At 43.6% G+C, this 20,414-nt stretch overlaps 1 protein-coding gene across 1 annotated transcript; it reads left to right on the top strand.

Moving 5' to 3' along the window:
- Positions 1 to 3,131: 3,131 nt before the first annotated feature.
- On the top strand, positions 3,132 to 18,480 carry LOC308095456 (putative methyltransferase-like protein 24; the record flags this gene model as incomplete). Its single annotated transcript, XM_080442514.1, has 6 exons — positions 3,132 to 3,569; positions 7,734 to 7,832; positions 12,234 to 12,439; positions 12,975 to 13,190; positions 13,305 to 13,383; positions 17,737 to 18,480. The coding sequence occupies 6 exons, from the start codon at positions 3,132 to 3,134 to the stop codon at positions 18,046 to 18,048; spliced, it is 1,350 nt and encodes a 449-aa protein (XP_080298640.1). The 3' UTR covers positions 18,049 to 18,480.
- Between the last annotated feature and the right edge of the window lie 1,934 nt (positions 18,481 to 20,414).

Raw genomic sequence — 20,414 nt, 5'->3', positions numbered from 1 at the left:
CGACGAGAGAAAAGTGGAAACAGTATCAGCTCTTGAAAATACCAGCATCTGTACATAAAGACTCCTTGTTCTGAGCCAGGGCCGCCCCCCCCCTCCCACCCACACACCCACCCACCACCCCATCCCCCCCCTCCTCCCCCTCCATCAGGGTGCCCCCCCCCTCCCCTCCTCAGCGTTCTGCCATGGTTTATACTCTGGTGGGGGTGGGGGAGGGGGGGGGGTGAGAGGGGGGTGAGAGGGGGAGGGCACTGCAGCATGGAGACTCCACATCCTGTGTTTTCGCTGTTTTAACTACAAGGGAAAGAGACATTGAAATCACTCGATGGCCCCCAAAGAGACCCTTGTTTCCTGTGTGTGTGTGCGTGTGTGTGTGTGTGTGTGTGTGTGTGTGTGTGTGCGTGTGCGTGCGTGTGTGTGAGATAAGATGGTGGTTTACTACGTGTGCGACACGCAGCGTGTGTGCTCCCGCAGTACTGTTTTGTGTGGGTGTGTGTGTTGTCGTGTGCGTGCGTTGTGTCGTGCATGTGCGTGTGCGCGTGGTGGGGTCAGAAGAAGCGGACCCTTCCCCCTAGATGTTACAACGTCTAGGCGGGGGTCAATGGGGGGGTTTGGGGGGGCTCTCTCCCTTTCTTTCACTCTCTCCCTTCTTCTTTTTTCTGTGGTCTTGTGTTGTTTAGTGGTTTTTGTGATGATTAAAAGAAAAAAACAAATTGTATATGTCTGTTACATATCATGTATGTATCTGAGGTGCAAAATATTTAAATACACATTCTGTTCTTGCCATTGGTAAATCTCGTCTGGAACGTGCACTTTCTTTAAGGAGTGTGTGTGTGTGTGTGTGTGTGTGTGTGTGTGTGTGTGTGTGTGTGTGTGTGTGTGTGTGTGTGTGTGTGTGTGTGTGTGTGTGTGTGTGTGTGTGTGTGTGTGTGTGCGTGCGTGCGTGCGTGCGTGCGTGCGTGCGTGCGTGCGTGCGTGCGTGCGTCTCTCCAGTCTCCCAGGGCACTAGTCGGCTCTGCCCAGCCTGTGTGAGAGAGAGAGAGAGAAATACAGTTCAGCCGAGGACACGGCAACTCAACAGGGAGTGAAAGGGAGTGAGAGAGACAGGCAGGAATGGATTAGGGAGAGGGAGGGAGAGAGAGAGACAGACAGACGGAGAGAGAGGGAGAACAGGGGAGAAGGACGTGAGCGGAAAGCGGAACTCAGGAAAAGGGGAAGAGGGAGGGAGATTTAAAGCCGTCTGGCTGTTATAGGCTGTGTGGTGGTGGTGAAACAGTACAAGGTGTTCAACAATGAAGAGAAGAATAAAGAGAAAACATGTCCCTTTGACATCGTCAAAACAGTGATCTTTGTTGGAAATGAGGAGAGTGTGTGTGTGTGTGTGTGCGTGTGACACAAGAGAGGAGAGGTTGTGTGAGTGCAGCTGTGTACTGCTGTGCTGTATTGTGTACGGTTTGTCAACAGGCTGGCTAAATAGACTCAGACGGGGCCTCAGGACTTGTGTTTGCTGTGTGACATTCCACTGTATGGTGGGAGGACGGAAGGAATTGGGCTCTTTCAACAGCTCTGTATTAGAAAAAAAAAGACAATATTCTCGTTCCTATAAACAAGAAGGCTTTATACCCTCTCCGGTAGATGACAAATTATTACTTTCCTCGCCGATTTTTGAAGAAACAAAATCCAAAACAAATCCAAATCCACTCGGTAACATAACGCTATGTTAAGGCACACTCACGGGCGGTTTCAAATTGAGTGTTTTAATTAAGCTAGACATAGTTGAATGGCACTAGATAGTCCAAAGGGGATGAGAGTTTCAGTAACTATACCATATTGTTGACCTTGGAATATAGCTAGAATATATGCATCTTTAAAAGTCTCCCATAGGGGGAACAATAACCCATCAAACATGTTACTTTGTCCACAGACAGAGCATTCAGTTCACATTTGGACTACACATTCATTGGAGACTCCGTTATAGCCTGTAGGTTACTACTATTACAAAACTGTTCTTTTATCAATAACCTGCTGTGTCATTTAGCTGACCACCAACTAGCCAATCACGGCATGACTATTTCCATCTGGAATACTTAATTTATAGCAGTTTTCAAAAAGTACAGAGGTAGCCTACAGTTATACAATAAGGCTAAGGACAACGCAACAAGCCTTGTTTCCATTGTGGTCCTGTGTATTCAATTCAACAAGACATATAAAGACATACATGCAGGAGATCATCAATGGCCTACTAGGAGCAGAAAAATATATATTTACAGAGAAACTGGAATGATAGGATGCAGACTTGTAGATCTATTATTATCATTATTATTGGCGGAACCGGCAGGCAAACTAATATTAGCCTGTGTTAACGGCCACTAAACGGTCACTGCTGTTGACCAGAAGGAATGCGCTGAGTCATCACGTCTGTGATCTCACGACCACCGTTTTTTAGTCTTTGACCCCCGGTAGCCCTGAGGGCTGAAAGGGAGAAGAAAAGGAGGAGTTGTTCCTTCCAGCTGTGGCCTGGGACGGCTCTCTCCTCCTCCTCCTCCTCCAACCCCAGGGCACTCTCTCACTTTCAACCACGACTCCCACGGTGGCAGAGAGAGGAGGCTTTTCTTCTAGAGGAGGTAATAACATGTCCACCGGCCTCCCGGAGGAGCAGTTGTTACAGCTTCAGTAACGGCAGCAGTAACAGCAGCAGTAACAGCAGCAGTAACAGCAGCAACAGTAGCAGCGGAAGACAGGCTGGCGGTATGCAGGGGGTGATGGCTAGGCGTGTGGGGAAAAAACGATTCGAGTACGAATCGCGATTCTCATGTTGGACGATTCAGAATTGATTATCTTTTTTTTTTTTTTTTACGTTTTTCTTTTTGTTTTGTTTTTAAATGTTTTCTTTTTATTTTCAGTATTTTTGTATAATGACATTTTTGAGAAGTGTCAAGTTCTGGGCTGAATCGGGAAAATCGATTTTGAATAGGAAAACGATGTTTTTTTTTAATCGAGAATCGTTTTGAATCTAATTTGTATTAATTTTAAATCGGAAAAAAAAAAACGTTTTTGAATCAAGAATCGTAAAAATCGGAATCGTGACCCCAAGAATGGGAATGGAATCGTGAGATAGCGGACGATTCACAGCGATGGCGGTGTGCGCCGGGCTCGCGGCCGTCCGCCGCGCGGGGCTCATAGTGTCCATCCCACCGGTCCTCCTCTTCCTCCTTCTCCTCCAGCTCCTGGTCGGGTTCGGCGGGCTGGGTGGTGGTTCCTCCTCCTCCAGGAGAGGAGGAGGAGGAGAGGTCGTTGGGGGGTGGTGGGAGGGGGAGGAGACCAGGGGAGGAGGAGGACGGATCTCCTTCTCTGTCATCAGCATCGAGCCGGAGAGGAGCGGCCCTCCGCACCGTGGGGGGGGAGCAGCGGCCTCCTCCTCCTCCTCCTTCTTCTCTGTGGGACCGGATCTGGACGGTGATGATGAGGAGGAGGTGGATGAGGATGGTGATGGCGTGGAGAGGAGAGGCGGGGAGGAGGAGAGCCTGGCGGCACGCGGGTACGAAGACGAGAACGAGATGCCCACGCGCCAGGTGAGGAGAGATGGACACGTGTTGATATCGTAGTATACCCACATGTGGGAAGCAGTGGCGAAAACACATTACATTACATTTCGGCCATTTGAAAATAGCCGATCTGCAAGCTCACAATGCATTGTGAGCTTGTAGATCTGCTACTTTTTAAGGGATTTGTATATGGGACATTCTGCATAATGAGTACTTTCTACTTTTGGTACTTTTAAGTACATTTTGATACCAATACTTTTGTACTTTTACTCAAGTAAATCTGGAATTCCGGACTTTTCCGGACTAACAGAGTATTTTCTACATTGCAGTATTGATACTTTTACTTAAAGGTAGGGTAAGCGATTTTTTTTTGTGTTTTCTTTTTTGTTTTGTTAAAAGGTTAAAGTACTATATTCTGATAGTAATCATTGCTACAGAGAGTTTGTTCGGTCACAGGGGTATCTCCAGCTCTTTAGTAATCAGAATATACGTACATTTTCAGGTAGGCGACAACATTTAAGCCAATCAGGAGAGAGCACTGAAAATGCATGTTCTGTTTAATAAAGAGCTGGAGAGACATGGGAGACTCCTTTTACTGAACAAACACTATAGCAATGAGTACTATCAGAATATAGAGCTATTTAACACTTATTTAAACAAAAGTAAATCACTGACTTACCCTACCTTTAAGTAAAACATGTGGTCCCTGGTCCATATAGCGTTATAGGAGGAGTATGGACCAGAGCTGTAGGAATCTATTTACATTTTTCTATTTTATTATTATTTTATTCTTTTCTTGTTGACATTTTGAACCCTTTTGTTAGGGTTAGGGTTAGGGTCCCTCTCTGAACCCCTATGACACCGGCACGCAATAATAAGAAAGCAGACATAACTCCAACCCTCACCCCTAAAACTATTACTCTAAATGTCTATTCTCTAAGCCTACCTGCATGTTTTCCTAGAAAACACACATGCATGCGCATACACACACACACACACACACACACACACACACACACACACACACACACACACACACACACACACACACACACACACACACACACACACACACACACACACACAGTGTTGGTAGTTGGTTGGTGGGCCAATAAAGCTCATTAAAATTAAGTTAATTTACAGAGAGAAAGGTGAGGAAGAGACAGACAGACAGAGAGACAGACAGACAGAGAAATAGAAAGAGAGAGAGAGAGAGAGAGAGAGAGAGAGACAGACAGAGTTTGTAGCCTATAAAGCTAATTAAAATAATTTAATTGAGAGAGAGAAGAAGAGAGAGAGAGAGAGAGAGAGAGAAGGGTCTGAGCCATCATTTAGTTAGGTGACATACCGGCGCTAATAGGATAACGTTAAAATGTGCAGCCTGTAGCCTACTTATGTGCTTCCTCAGTGCTTCTAAAAGTGCGGTCCAGGGACACCCAGGGGTCCTTGAGACAATTCCAGGGTGTCCCCAGCAAAATGACTGATAGTTCGGAACCAACTGAACCCTTACAGGTCTGTAACTCTTGAGTGTACAAATGGAACCAAATGGAACGATTATGAAACGTTACTTGGCGATTTAATTGTCGCTCAAATAATTGCAATGAACGATTGACGATTAACTAACGATGATTGTGTTTCTGTCGTTCAACATTTTGAACATTATGAATGAAAATTACATTTCTGTTTTGGCTTTTAGACTTTTAAACAAAAGGTGCACAGGGCAGATATGACAAATAACTTACATCATTTAATGACTTTATACTTGAAAAAACATGAATTGTGGAAATAGCCGATCTACAAGCTCAAAAGCACATCGTGACGTGTTTTGAGCTTGTAGATCTGCTATTTCTGCTAGATCTGCTATTTCCACTATTTTTGAAAAAAAATTATGAACAGTTTTCAACATGGAAATTAATATGACAATTATGCAATAATAATAATAATGATAATAATTGCATTAGGCGATCAGGGGGCGTTCCCCCATAAGCGAGACGTCTTGCTCATAAAATCAAATAACCAGGGTTACGTTCGTAACCTATAGTTTCACTGCAGTAGCCTTTACTTATGTGTGCTTTCTCACACAGGCAGTATGTCAGTGTTTTTCAAACCTTTTCAAGTCAAGGACCCCCAAATTGATATGTATTTGACCCCCCCCCCCCCCTTTTGAAAATATTTTGTGCCAGGGACACCCCCATACAAGATCTGTGTTGTTAAAATGTTTAAAAAGAAAATATCAGTTTTGTTGCTGTTGTAAATGTAGGGTTAAAGTGGTTAAACGGATTTTGATGCTATATTACTTATCAGACCCACTTATATCAGACTTACCGCTCCAGTGATTTGGGCATTAAGGCAGCTTTCTCTGTCAGTCCAACTTTTTGAAATGAGCTTTAAAAGTATTTAAAAAATCAGCTCCTTGCCATCGTTAAGGTTCAATTCAGAGCAATGATCCTGTGGCTTTTACACTTTTATTTTGTAATTCACATTCCTTGTCAATCTGTAATGGATTTGGATTGTGTCCATTATTGTAAACCTCGGCTACATTGAAAATGAGGCCTTGCCCCTCAACTGTACTCCGAGTTTAACCCTTTAAGACTGGGAACGCATCTGTGTCATTTTTAGATATCTTTGGCTATTCAAAAATAGCAGATATACAAGCTCATAGCGCGGCACCGAGTGCCGCGCTACGAGCTTGTAGATCTGATTTTTTTTTAATCGTGAAAATGTGTGCATATCTTTGAATACGTATTTTTTTAATACATTTTTAGAATCGGCCTCAGGTCTTAATGGGTTAAATAAAGGTGATGATGATGATGATGATTAACTTATTTGGCTGGGGACCCCCTGGAACCCCCTCAAGGACCCCTGGGGGGTCGGACCGTTTGATGAGATTTCGACTCTCAGATAAAAACTTTTTTGTTTATTTTGTCCAACAATTCCATGCTGTACTGATGTTGGTACCATAGGAGAGATAACAGGTAAACCTTGATCAAAACCACAATTCTTTAATTAACCCATTAAGACCTGAGGCGATTCTTTAAAGAAATCTAAATCCTAACAGTTTTTTGAAAGGAATCTAAATAATTTTTTTTCAAGATTTTTCAAAAATAGCAGATCTACAAGTCCATAGCGTTGCCGCGCTATGAGCTTGTATATCTGCTATTTTTGAATAGCCAAAGAAATCTAAAGTGACACAGATGCGTTCCAGGTCTATGCAGATGTTTAACAATAATTTTACGCTCTCAAGAGTTAAAGATCTATTCTATAAGGGTCCATTCATTTAGCGGGGGACCACCTGGAACCCCCTCAAGGACCACTGGTGGTCCTCGGAACCACTGGTTGAGAACCACTGCAGTATATGTCATAGGGGTTCAGAGAGAGAGAGACACGGCAGCAGCAGCACAGCACTCTGCTATTATCTACTGACATGACGGTACAGGTGGAGGGCAGGACTGACCACGGATCACACAGATGTGACAGCTGTTCTCTGCGCTCTCTCTCTCTCTCTCTCTCTCTCTCTCTCTCTCTCTCTTTCTGCCTCATGTCACATGCTGTCAAAGTCTTCAGCCTTCCATCTGTGTGAATGTGTGCCCCTCCCCCTCCCTCCCCCCACTCTGCTTATCACTCCATGACCTCTCACACTTTCTCTCTCCCTCTCCCTCTCCCCCCCCTCCCTCTCTCTCTCTCTCTCCCTCGCCCAAGGCTAACTCCTCTGACTCAGTCTTGTGAATCACCCCACCCCCCCCCCCTCTCCCCCCACGAGCACCAAGGTCTCCTCAGGCGTGTGTGTGTGTGTGTGTGTGTGTGTGTGTGTGTACAGTGCCCCAGGCGAGCATGTCACTGGCTGCACTGGGGTCACGGTATGCGACCCGTCTCTTCATCCCCCTATCTTCCTACTTGGGGGTTTGGGGGGGGGGGGCAACGCAACACACACACACACACACACACACACACACACACACACACACACACACACACACACACACACACACACACACACACACACACACACACACACACACACACACGCACATTCCTGTACATTCCTATACATTGTTTATGCGATGCTTTGACCTCACGACTCCTATGGAATCCTGACTATACTGCATATGCTGTACATATGAAATTATTGATGTGTGTGTGTGTGTGTACTTGTGCGTGTGTGTGCGTGTGCGTGTGCGTGTGTGTGTGCAGGGGCAGGGCCAGGGGGTGGAGCTACAGTCCTGGGCAGCAGGAGAGCCGTCCTTCACTGCAGAGCTGGAGCGCCTCATGGCCTACATGACCACACCCCAGGTATACCTACATGACCACACCCCAGGTATACCTACATGACCACACCCCAGGTATACCTACATGACCACACCCCAGGTATACCTACATGACCACACCCCAGGTATACCTACATGACCACACCCCAGGTATACCTACATGACCACACCCCAGGTATACCCATGGAGCTTTTTGCAAAAAAAAAACTAATTTCACCCACTGTTTTACACCCTGTAAACCCTGTGACGTGACAACAACGTTTCTGACCTGTGCACAGAACACCGCACGTCACCCGCGTCAAAAAGACTCCAACTGGTTATCATCTCAGCGATTGATCACTTGAGTTAATACCCTATAACACTGGTTCCCAAACACTGGGTCGGGACCCATTTGTGGGTCGTGGACACATTTTTATGGGTCGCGAGTAAATATCCCTTTATCTTTTGTTTCCTACATTTTGATTTTATTATTATTATTATTATTATTATAAGATTTTTTTATAAATAAATAAAAAATCTAAGAAATCCCATAAATTAAACAAATGTTTAAGAAGTAGTTAAAATAGCAGATCTACAAGCTCACAATGCGTCGCGATGCGACGTGTTGTGAGCTTGTACTAAACTTTTTGGTCTCGAGCTGAAAGGTTTGGCAACCGGTGCCCTACAAAAGTCATTGACTGGGGTCCTCTAGCGGGCCTATACTTATTCCCCTCCCTTTTCCCTATACACCATATCTCTACGCTGAAAATAGCCGATCTACAACCGCTTGTAGATTGACAATTTTTTTAGGAATGCATTATTTATCGGTCAAAAATGCAATATCGGTATCGATAGCGCCGACGACCTTTGCTGCGGGTCGCTCCCCCATATCTCTCTCTCTCTCCCTGTTTTCTGTCACTCTTCCACTGTACTATCCAATAAAGGCAGAAAAGCCTAAAAAATATAATAATATACAGTATTGGGTTTTAGACGATATTTCATTTAGTCTTTTCGAGAGAAGCCTTTTGTGATGACGAAGGCTGGAGAGTCAATCTGTGTTTTCTGGAGAAGCTTTAAAAAGGGTCAACAAGTTGGGGAAAATGTTCAGTAAAAATACAACATTTACATTGTTTGTGCATCCAGTAGGCCTAGTAAATCAGATAATAAGAATGCACTATTTATTAGAAGCCTGCATCTGCCCCCGGAATCACTGTTACTGTTTAACCGGTGTAAGGTAAAACCTACTGGAAACTTATATTGCAATATCGGCATCTGTATCGGTTAGGGATGCACCGATATATTGGCCACATATCGGTATCGGCACAATGTTTGCTGTTAACGGCCAATATCAATTATTATTATTATTTTTTTAATGTTACTTGCATCAAGGCAATTATGTTGTGTTAATGCATCAAATAGAACTACGCCTAATCTAAGATTCCAGTTTTGATTGATTGATTGAATATTTTATTAGGCAAAAAAAGTAAAACAGCACAGTTACATTTAAAATACTTTGTCTAACAGGTCCGTTCATAAAAGTCCTTGCAGACTTGTTTCCAATGAGGGCCTTGGTATTCAATTCATAGGCCAGTCTTAGCCAAGAATTTTTACACAACCCTCTCTGGTATTTTATAATTTCTTGTTTGAGCTGTTGTAAATAACTAGGCTACACTTGGTTGTTAAAGTCCAGATGAAAACAATATGACTGAAATAATTTAGATAAAACTGATTGGGAATATATATTTAAAAAAAAATCTGATTATCTGCAGCCTACCAAGCTGTTATTTCATATAATGAAGATTTACTAACTAAATAAACGAATATCGGTATCAGTTTACAGTTTAGGCATTTAGCAGACGCTCTTAATCCAGAGCAGTTTACAGTAAGCAAGGACACAAGATAAAACATCATAATACATCCTAATACACATAATACATCAAATGCATAAAAATAGTAATCTAATAATAAGAAAATACATAAGTAAACCAATAATCTAATAATAACTAATACATACGTAAACCAAGAACCTATCGTCAGCCTACATTGAAACTATACACGCTATAGGATGCCAGGCCAACAATGAAAATAGCAGATCTACAAGCTCATAGCGCGGCACCGAGTGCCGCGCTATGAGCTTGTAGATCTGCTATTTTTGAAAAATCTTGAAAATTTGTGCAAATCTTTGAATACATATTCTACAAACAGTTTTTTGACATAAAGACTTATGTTGCTATAATATCAGTGGTGCTCCAACTTTTCCATGTCAAGGACCGCCAAAATTATATGTATTTGGCCGCGGACCCCCACCTCAAAATATGTTGTTCCAGGGACCCTCAGAAGCACAGATCGGAGATAAAAATGTATATATATATATTCAAAGATTTGCACACATTTTCAAGATTAAAAACAAAAAAAATAGCTGATCTACAAGCTCGGAGCTTGTATATCTGCTGTTTTTGAATAGCCAGAGAAATCTAAAAATGACACACAGATGCGTTCCCGCCCGGTCTATACGGGTTAACCCAAAACAACACAGACAGAACCCCCCAACCACCATGCTTTACTAGTATTTCCTCGCAGGCACACAGTACAGGCAGCGCTGCTAGCGGAGTCAGAAGCCGCGCGACGCGGCACGACAAAGAAAACTATTTACAAACACTCACAAACACAGCTGTGTCTCGAGGCCGTTTCTTTGTGTTTTTAGTCCAAGTTACACAAGTTGGACAAAAAACTTTGCTGCAGTTACAGTACTTGCTTGTGATATAAAGGAGGGGGGACTGACAACTGTGTGATACTTTGTTGTCATTTTGGGACAAATCGTGCCTCTCTCCACCTCTCCACCCTCTCTGCTTCCTACGCACACACGATAGTAGTCTGCAACTTGCATCAGTTGTTAGATATATTTTTTTGGTTTATTGGGCTTTCACAGCACCAGATGCACCCAGAGCAAGCTTTTGGGATCTGAAACCTCACACTTGTGCTGTAATAAAAGTTTCTGATTCTTTATTCTGTGTCGGGAGAACAAATTCTAAACTAGTACACAACACAGTACAGTACACACCCGGCCATCGGGTGAATAGTAATAGGCTATTGGGGTGATAAAAAATACGATGATTTGTCTTCTTAGTCAATAACCCGTGATGACTTCCAATTCAAGTTTGAAATTGTTGCCGTCGGGCACGGACGGAAACCTCTTATCTCCATATTCTAACCTTTTGTGTGTTTTTTTTGGTAAATTAACGCCCTACTTGATCAGCGTCACACAAAAGCATCAAATCTGCAAGCTCAAAACGCACTTGTAGATCTGCTGCTTTTGCTATTTTTGAATTTGAATCCTAAAAACGAAAAAAAAAAATTGGACGCACCGGAGTGAGGTTTCCACCTGACAGAGACGAAGTATACACAAAAAATATTAAAGTGAAAAGGGATTTAGGAGTTTTTGGCAACACTAAGTGTAATAATATCGAGAGAGAAAAAAAAATCCATGATTTGTGGTTTCTGTAACTCTCCATCTGTGGGTGGGAGGTTAAGACCTCTGCATGCATCCACAGCCAGGCCAAAACAAAGATCACTAATTCACAGTGGTGTAAAATAACTAAGTACATGTACTCAAGTACTGTACTTCCGTACAATTTTGATTTTTTTTTACTTTAATATTTCCTATTTTCAGTACTTTTACTTCTACTCCACTACATCTCAGAGGCAAATATTCCATTTTTACTCCACTACACTTATTTGAAAACTTTAGTTACTAGTTCTAATGCAGCCTGTGTATATTTAGATTATTATTACAAAACATACATTAACCACTTCAGCCCTATACATACATTTTGGCCGTATGAAAATAGCCGATCTACAAGCTCCCAATGCGTCTCAATGCGACGCATTGTGAGCTTGTAGATCTGCTATTTTGAAGATATTCGAAAACTTGTGAATTGGGACATTCTGCACAATGAATACTTCTACTTTTGGTACTTTAAGATGCCAATGCTTTTGTTCTTTTACTCAAGTAAACTTTTAATTCCGGACTTTAACAGAGTATTTCTACATTGCAGTATTGATACTTTTACTTAACCCATTAAGACCTGGAACGCATCTGTGTCACTTTAGATTTATTTGGCTATTCAAAAATAGCAGATATACGAGCTCATAGCGCGGCACCGAGTGCCGCGCTATGAGCTTGTAGATCTGCTATTTTTGAATAGCCAAAGAAATCTTAAAATGACACGGATGTCTTCCCGGTCTTAATGGGTTAATTTACGAAAAAAATACAAAAAATTAGAATACGGAGATAAGAGGTTTCTGCCCGACGACGGCGACGATTATGTTGTAAAGAAATACTGTTACCACTTCGTCTTGATTCCTAACTTGTAAACTTCCTTATTCCACCATGTCTCTCTCTCTCTCTGGTGCCTTAATTGGCTGCCTGTGGTGTTTCCGCCCGCAGGTGAACTGCTCCAGGGTGCTGTTCCCAGGCCAGTCCCAGGTCTCACAGCGTCGGGCCTCTGGACCCGGGGTGCTGCTGGTCCCAGGCCAGTCCCAGGTCTCACAGCATCAGGCCCCTGGCGGAGGACCGACGGAGGCTTGGCTGCTGTGCGCTGAGGACTGGCTCCTTCCAGACGCACACTCACCATGTGTTGCATACTCCTTCAGGTGTGTATTTACGTGTGTGTGTGTGTGTGTGTGTGTGTGTGTGTGTGTGTGTGTGTGTGTGTGTGTGTGTGTGTGTGTGTGTGTGTGTGTGTGTGTGTGTGTGTGTGTGTGTGTGTGTGTGTGTGTGTGTGTGTGTGTGTGTGTGTGTGTGTGTGTGTGTGTGTGCGTGTGTGCGCGTGTGTGTGCGTGTGCGTGTGCGCGCGTGATGCAATGCTTATTCATTCATATCACTGGCGTAGAGTTGGCATAAACAACGTAATGCATATTTAATCATGCATAGAATAATCTCCCTACAACTTATCTGCTTCATTTCTTTTTTTTTATCTCTGTCTTTCTGTCTTTGCCTGTCTGCCTGTCTGTCTGTCTTTCTGTCTCTCTCTCTCTCTCTCTCTCTCTCTCTCTCTCTCTCTCTCTCTCTCTCTCTCTCTCTCTCTCTCTCTCTCTCCCCCTCATTCTGTATGCCTGGCGGTCTGTATCTCTCTTTGTCTGTCTCCCTCTTTGTCTGCTCCCCCCCCCCCTCTCTCTCTCTCTCCAGTATGGATGGGGGAGATGCAGACTTTCTAAAGACCGCATTAGGGCTGGGATGTGAAGTCCACCGATTCGATCCCGGGAGTTTGAACGCCGCCGCCGCCGCGTCGTCCAGTAGCGGCGGTCGTCAGTCCCCCGCTGCTGGCGGTGGCAAAAGTTTGTTGGCCGGTCGCCACGGTGACCACGGCGGAGGAGGAGGAGGCGTGGTCAGACACCACAAGATGTGGCTGGAGTGGCGAGCGGCGGCGCCGAGACGCAAGCGGCGGCGGCACCCCCGGAGGAGAGGAGGAGGAGGAGGAGGAGGAGGAGGAGGAGGAGGAGGAGGAGGAGGAGGAGGAGGAGGAGGAGGAGGAGGTGCTTTGGGTAGCGTCTCTCACACACTGGCAGACATCATGGAGGCGCTGGGACATCACACGGTATAGCATGCACACACACACACACACACACACACACACACACACACACACACACACACACACACACACACACACACACACACACACACGCACACGCACACACACGCACGTTCGGTGACAAACAAACATACCTTACAGCCTCCTCACCCCATCTTACCCACAAAGAACTCTCATCACTTGTACGTTCCCATAGCAACAGGGCTCTGAGCCATCCCTGGCTGCCATGGCAACAGTTTTTTTCAAGTCGGTGTCAGTGACTCTGCACTGCTGTAGTAGCGGAGCTGCGGCCACTAGAGGGAGCTATGAGCCCACATGTTGTGCTTGTTTGGACGCTGTGAAAGGAAAGGAAACTGTTTCTGGCATGTTTTTAGTCCAGGTGCTTCTCAAAAAAAAAAATCATGTCAAGGACCCCCACATTGGTGTGTGTTTAACCGGGGGATCCCCGTCTGAAAATATTTTTGCCAGGGACAGCTAGCGTAGCAGAAGCTTTGTGTTAGAGGTAGGGTAAGCTGTGTTAAACAGCTTTATATTCTGATAGTACTCATTGCTATAGAGTGTTTGTTCAGGAGTCTTCATGTCTCTCCAGCTCTTTATTAAACAGAAAATGCATTGTCAGGTCGGGATACCTATTTGATCCAATCAGGATAGAGAACTCAGTCAGGATACAGATTAAACAAGTACAATTGGAAGTAAGAAATGAGAAGACAAAATTGGAACTGGAACATTCTAAAAATGAAACTGATAAATTAGTGCTCTTTTCCTGATTGGCTGGAAATGTGTCACCTACCTGAAAATGTAGGTATGTACAGTATGTAAAAAATCACGCCCTGTGTGAAGGAAGCAGTGAGAGTTCCAGGAATACGCTTCATCTAAGTCATTCATCTCACTGCTGTCAGAGAGGAAACTTCTAGCATTTTACGTGTGTGTGTGTGTGTGTGTGTGTGTGTGTGTGTGTGTGTGTGTGTGTGTGTGTGTGTGTGTGTGTGTGTGTGTGTGTGTGTGTGTGTGTGTGTGTGTGTGTGTGTGTGTGTGTGTGTGTGTGTGTGTGTGTGTGTGTGTGTGTGTGTGTGTGTGTGTGTGTGCGCGTGTGTGTGTGTGTGTACAGTCCTGGCTTGCACGTGTGCAGTGCTGGCTTGTACATGTGTGTGCATGTCTTTAAGTGGCCCATGTGTTGCAACGGTGCGCCTCGCAGGACCGCATGTTCTGTGTGTGTGTGCGGCAAAGATGCATGTGTTGCATCTTTGCCGTCCGCAAACATACGGACGGACGGACGGACGGACGGACACACACACAGACACAGTCAAATGTAGAGCGGCTGGCACCGCTAAAAAAACACAAAAATATGGAGATAAGAGGTTTATGCCCGACAGCAACATTATATTGAAAGTCTATGGTGTTGGATGGCAGTCGCACAAAGCATCTGAGGCACTCGTATTATTATAAAACTCATGTCATGAATTCACCAACGTGTTTCGACTCTAGAGACTCAGAGAGTCTTCATCGGTGAATAGTGAAGTGAAACTAGATTTTTTTGATGACTAGGGAGAAAATGGCAACAAACATAAAAACAAAAGATCCATTGACGGGAAAAAGGCGTACAATTACATACAGTAGTAATTACATGTACTTCTGACCGAAGCGCTGTATAGCAGTGCTTCTCAAACCTTTTCATGTCAGGGATCCCCAAAATTATATGTATTTGGCCGCGGACCCCCATCTCAAATATTTTGTTCCAGGGACCCCCAGAAGCAAAGATTTGAGTTAAAAATGTTCGCTTAAAAATATATATAAAAACAAATATATATATATTTAAAAAATTTATACTCAAAGGTTTGCACACATTTTTCAAAATTAGCAGATCTACAAGCTCATATATCGCGGCACTCGGTGCCGTGCTATGAGCTTGTATATCTGCTATTTTTGAATAACCAAAGTATAAAAGGTAAAAATTATTGTGATGCTATGCTAACACATTTTGCTGGGGACCCCCTGGAACCCCCCCAAGGACCTCTGGGGGTCCCCGCACCCCACTTTGAGAACCAATGGTGTATAATGACATGTATGACAGCAGTGAGAGTACCTAAAAAAGTATATTCTTTAGAATTCCAGGAATACGCTTCATCTAAGTCATTTATCTCACTGCTGTCAGAGAGGAAACTTCTAGAATCTAGAAGTTTTCTTTCTGCTGTGTAATTCAACCAGATTCATTATGAGTAGGAGAAAATGAATGCGTTCTGGGCGACGGTGGGGTTCGTTGCACAATACTGCCAAAGTAATAATGCTGGCATTTTCTTGCTGAATATTACCATGACATCACAGTTTGAAATTTAGTTTTTTGTTTAGAATAAAGATTTTTTTGTCAGTGGTGTAGTAGTAAAGAACCACAAATCCCACAAGTCTCCCTCTCCCTGTCTCCCTCTCAGCTTCCCTAGTGTCTGTCTCTCCTACACTGTCTGTCTCTCAGCTTCCCTAGTGTCTGTCTCTCTCCTGTCTGTCTCTCAGCTTCCCTAGTGTCTGTCTCTCCTACACTGTCTGCCTCTCAGCTTCCCTAGTGTCTGTCTCTCCTACACTGTCTGTCTCTCAGCTTCCCTAGTGTCTGTCTCTCTCCTGTCTGTCTCTCAGCTTCCCTAGTGTCTGTCTCTCCTACACTGTCTGTCTCTCAGCTTCCCTAGTGTCTGTCTCTCTCCTGTCTGTCTCTCAGCTTCCCTAGTGTCTGTCTCTCCTACACTGTCTCCCTCTCAGCTTTCCTAGTGTCTGTCTCTCCTACACTGTCTCCCTCTCAGCTTCCCTAGTGTCTGTCTCTCCTACACTTTCTCCCTCTCAGCTTCCCTAGTGTCTGTCTCTCCTACACTGTCTCCCTCTCAGCTTTCCTACTGCCTGTTTCAATAAAAACAAAAGTCAACTGCATGTTCTTTTTCATTTCAATGTGCTTGCCTATAAGACAATAGCAAATCTCCCCCTCCCCTCTCTCTCTCTCTCTCTCTCTCTCTCTCTCTCTCTCTCTCTCTCTCTCTCGCTCTCTCTCAATGCAATTCAATTCAAGGGGGCTTTATTGACATGAGAAAACACATGTTTACAATAGATTATATTGCATTAGTTAGAAAAAACGGTATATAGCATTACACATAGTCTAGGAATAATAATGGTCCAAGTTGTCCTCGGCGATGCTGTAGCTGCGCTAGCTTCACTTGCTACCGTAGCGTAGCTTCATTGACCACCTGGATGAAAGGAATACATGCAGGCCAACTTAAATAGGCTACATGGAATGGAATGGTGTCGTTCTCTGAGTTACAGTCCCTCAAGGCCTTTTTTTCTTCCTTTTAACAGCTCTATGATCATTGAAAGAATGTGGCTTCCATTTGCAGACATGCAGGCCACATTCCTTCAGTTATTTCTCTGTTGTTTGCTTGCGTATTTGCAGGGCTTTGATCGCAAATGAGGCCACTTAAGACGCGTGCGTTGGATGTGTCCTTGGCCACAAAACTTTAAGCCAGATTTATACTTTGTTGTTTGGTGTTGTTGATGGTGTCGCTCGTCCCAACATGAAGACATGTTAGCATTTTGATTCTGATTCTGAAACAAGCAGTGGTGTAAAGTAACTAAGTTACATTTACTCAAGTACTGTACTTAAGTACAATTTTGAGGTACTTTTACTTTACTGGAGTATTTCCAATTGTCTATACTTTTACTTCTACTCCACTACATCTCAGAGGCAAATATTGTACTTTTACTACAATTATAGTAATACTATAATATAATAATATATAGCAATACTTTACAGATATAAATTATTATATCATAAAACATACATTAAAGGGATACTTCACTTTCACATAAAATAAACATTTAAAAAATATATTAAAAATAAATGAAAAAAGTAATGGAAAAATCACGGCCCCCTCACGCATTAGAGTGTCCTACTAATGTGTGAGGGGGCCTTTATTTTGCCATAACTTTCATTTTTTTTTATATTAATTTTTAATGTTTATTTTATGTGAAAGTGAAGTATCCCTTTAACCACTTCAGCCCATAGGCATACATAGGCTATTTGAAAATAGCCGATCTACGCTCTCACAACGCGTCGCTATGCTTGTAGATCGGCTATTTTCAAACATTTTAGTACTTTTACTTTTGGTACTTTAAGTATATTTTGATGCCAATACTTTTGTACTTTTACTCAAGTAACATTTTGAACACAGGCCTTTTACTTGTACATTTTTATATTGTGGTATTGATAGTACTTATATTGTGGTACTTAAGTAAAACATCTGAGTACTTCTTCCACCACAGGAAACAAGTAGCAGCTATATTTCAATATTAATTTCTCTCTGTCTCTCTTCCCTGTGCGTTCAGGTGGACTTCCTGTACGCTGACCTTCTCAGTGCAGAGTGGAGGGTCTTCCAGAACTGGCTGGAGCTGGAGACCCTCGGGAGAGTCCACCACCTGGTGGCCACCGCTCACCTGCAGTGGGCGGGGTTCGAGGTGGGCGGGACCGACGAGGAGGTGCTCCGCTACTGGTTCAGCGTGCTGCAGGGTCTTAGAGCCTCCGGGTTCCAGCTGGTCCACAGCTCGCCACAGGGAGAGGGACGCAGCGTCCTCAAACGGACGGTGGAGAACGGACACAGCTCCTCCTACACGCTCAGCTGGGTCAACATGAGACACTGACACGCACACACAGGCCCCTTTTCCACCCAGAAGAACTTTGGTTCTAGAACTGGTTCCATTCTTGGAACCTTGGTGCGATTCACGGAACCGACCAGCTTGCGTTTCCACCAGTAATTGGGGGCAGCATATCTGAATGGTTAGAGAGCCCGCCTAGGGAGCAGGAGTCCCCAGCTGCCCCAGGGTCGATTCCAGGCCTTGCCAGCAACGCGTCGAATATGACCGGTCATAAGTATTTCTTGGTTCCAGTCCCGAACCAACCTTTAGGATTCTGAACCTATTCATTTTCAGTGGAAACACTCTGAACTGATTCAAAATTTGGCGGTTCACCTAGTTCAGTCCAGTGACGAAAGAGGAACGCCTCTCTTATGGGCAGGCAGTCAAAATGTTGCGACTCGAGGAACGATAACTTTTGAAAAAGAGTTTGTTCCTGTTCAGCAACAGTCACACACACTAACAGTCACACAGACACACACACACACACACACACACACACACACACACACACACACACACACACACACACACACACACACACACACACACACACACACACACACACACACACACACACACACACACACACCCCAAAGGAAAAGGGGGATCTTTTCGCATAATCAGGTGAAGATTATTTCAAGAGCTTTTTAATATATTAAAATTAGCACATGAGTGCATATCAGGAGCGCACAAACACAGGACAATCAGACTCCATTAATCATAGATCCAATCTGAGCATGTGTATTTGGACCCGTGCAGGCACGCACACAGTGGCTCTCCCTCTGGTGGAGGCACATGCAACTGCAGGTTGTTCTGACTGGCTGCTACAGAGGCCTTGGGAGAACCTCAAGACCTTAGGAGAACCTGGGAGAATATTTGGCAAAACAGCAAAAGTTGGATAATATATATTAATATTTAAAAATGTATGTAAACAAAATGTCATGGTATTTCTTTCTTTAAAGATGAGTTATTATTGTGATACCGATGAATAGGAACTTAAAGTACACTATTTTGTGTCATTGACCTGAGCCGGAACACAATGGATTGATCGGTCGTTTAAATTAAACATGCTCTGAAAATGCTCGTGGCCCACTCATCTGACTGCTTATTCGGCTGCCGTGTTAAGCGGTCAAATCTCTGCTTCTGGGGGGTCCCTGGAACAACGTATTTTGAGATGGGGGTCCGCGGTCCAAATACATATCATTTTGGGGGGCCTTGACATGAAAAAGTTTGAGAACCACTGATTATAGCAACAAGTTTTTTCAAAAAACTGTTAGGATTTAGAAGACATTTGTAGAATCCCCAGAAGCAAAGATTTGAATTTCAAATGTTCGCTTTACAAAATATATATTCAAAGATTTGCACACATTTTCATGATATTTAAAAAAAAATAGCAGATCTACAAGCTCATAGCACGGCACTCTGGGCCACGCTATGAGCTTGTATATCTGCTATTTTTGAATAGCCAAAGTATAAGATAATGGTTAATGTGGTTAAAATCTAAAATGACAGATGCTTTCCCCGGTGTTAATGGGTTAATTGGCGTTACTCGCATAAATACCAAAACGGTAAGCTTGGAGCAATGTTGAAGGCAGGCTGCCAAATTCTTTACTGGTGCAATACTGTGGTAAATACCTTGGAATTAACACTTTTCTAATCTACTTTTCTTCTAAATTCCACAACAGGGCTCTACAACAGCGGGTCCAGGACCCCTAGGGGCTAGGGGGTCCTCAGAGTAACTACAGGGGGGCCGCCAAATCTTTGCGTGATATGATTTTTTTTTTTTACATGAACCACTTGAACCCTAGCATCCCTATTCTGAGGAGAACTTTAATTCATCATTTCTGATGAATTAAAGTTCATCAGAAATCATTTTTACTTTCAAGTTGCCAACATATAGGCTAAAACATTAGCCTACTACTGTACATAATAGTGGCAACTTTAGTCAAATGAGCCAATACATTAGCCACTAATGTGCACTCTCTCCATGGTGTCCTATTCTTCTTATAAAGCTCAATGGTCCGATCTCATCACACACAACCGCTACCATGAATAATGTAAAACTGTGCATTAAAAAAAAACATACTGAAATACAAGATCTGACCGTAGATATCACTTTCCGTTTTGCTTTTGCTACCAGTTTGTATTACTATGCCTTTCAAAGACACCCTAGCGATTTTGTGTGAGGCCAGATGATGATGATGATGCGTTTCACATTGTAACGCAATGTTGTACAAAGCTGCTAGATGTTGGAAATAAATGAGTAAATTGTGTTTTTATACCCCGCAGTCCATGCAGATTTAGACTAGGATCAAGAACATAACGGGTGTAAAGTCAGAAGATGTACAATACATAGGTTTTTGAGTGGTGCT

Source organism: Gymnoscopelus braueri, assembly GCF_963280865.1.
Source record: "Gymnoscopelus braueri genome assembly, chromosome: 11".
Classification (NCBI taxonomy): domain Eukaryota; kingdom Metazoa; phylum Chordata; class Actinopteri; order Myctophiformes; family Myctophidae; genus Gymnoscopelus; species Gymnoscopelus braueri.
This window is presented reverse-complemented; position numbering and strand designations above follow the sequence as displayed.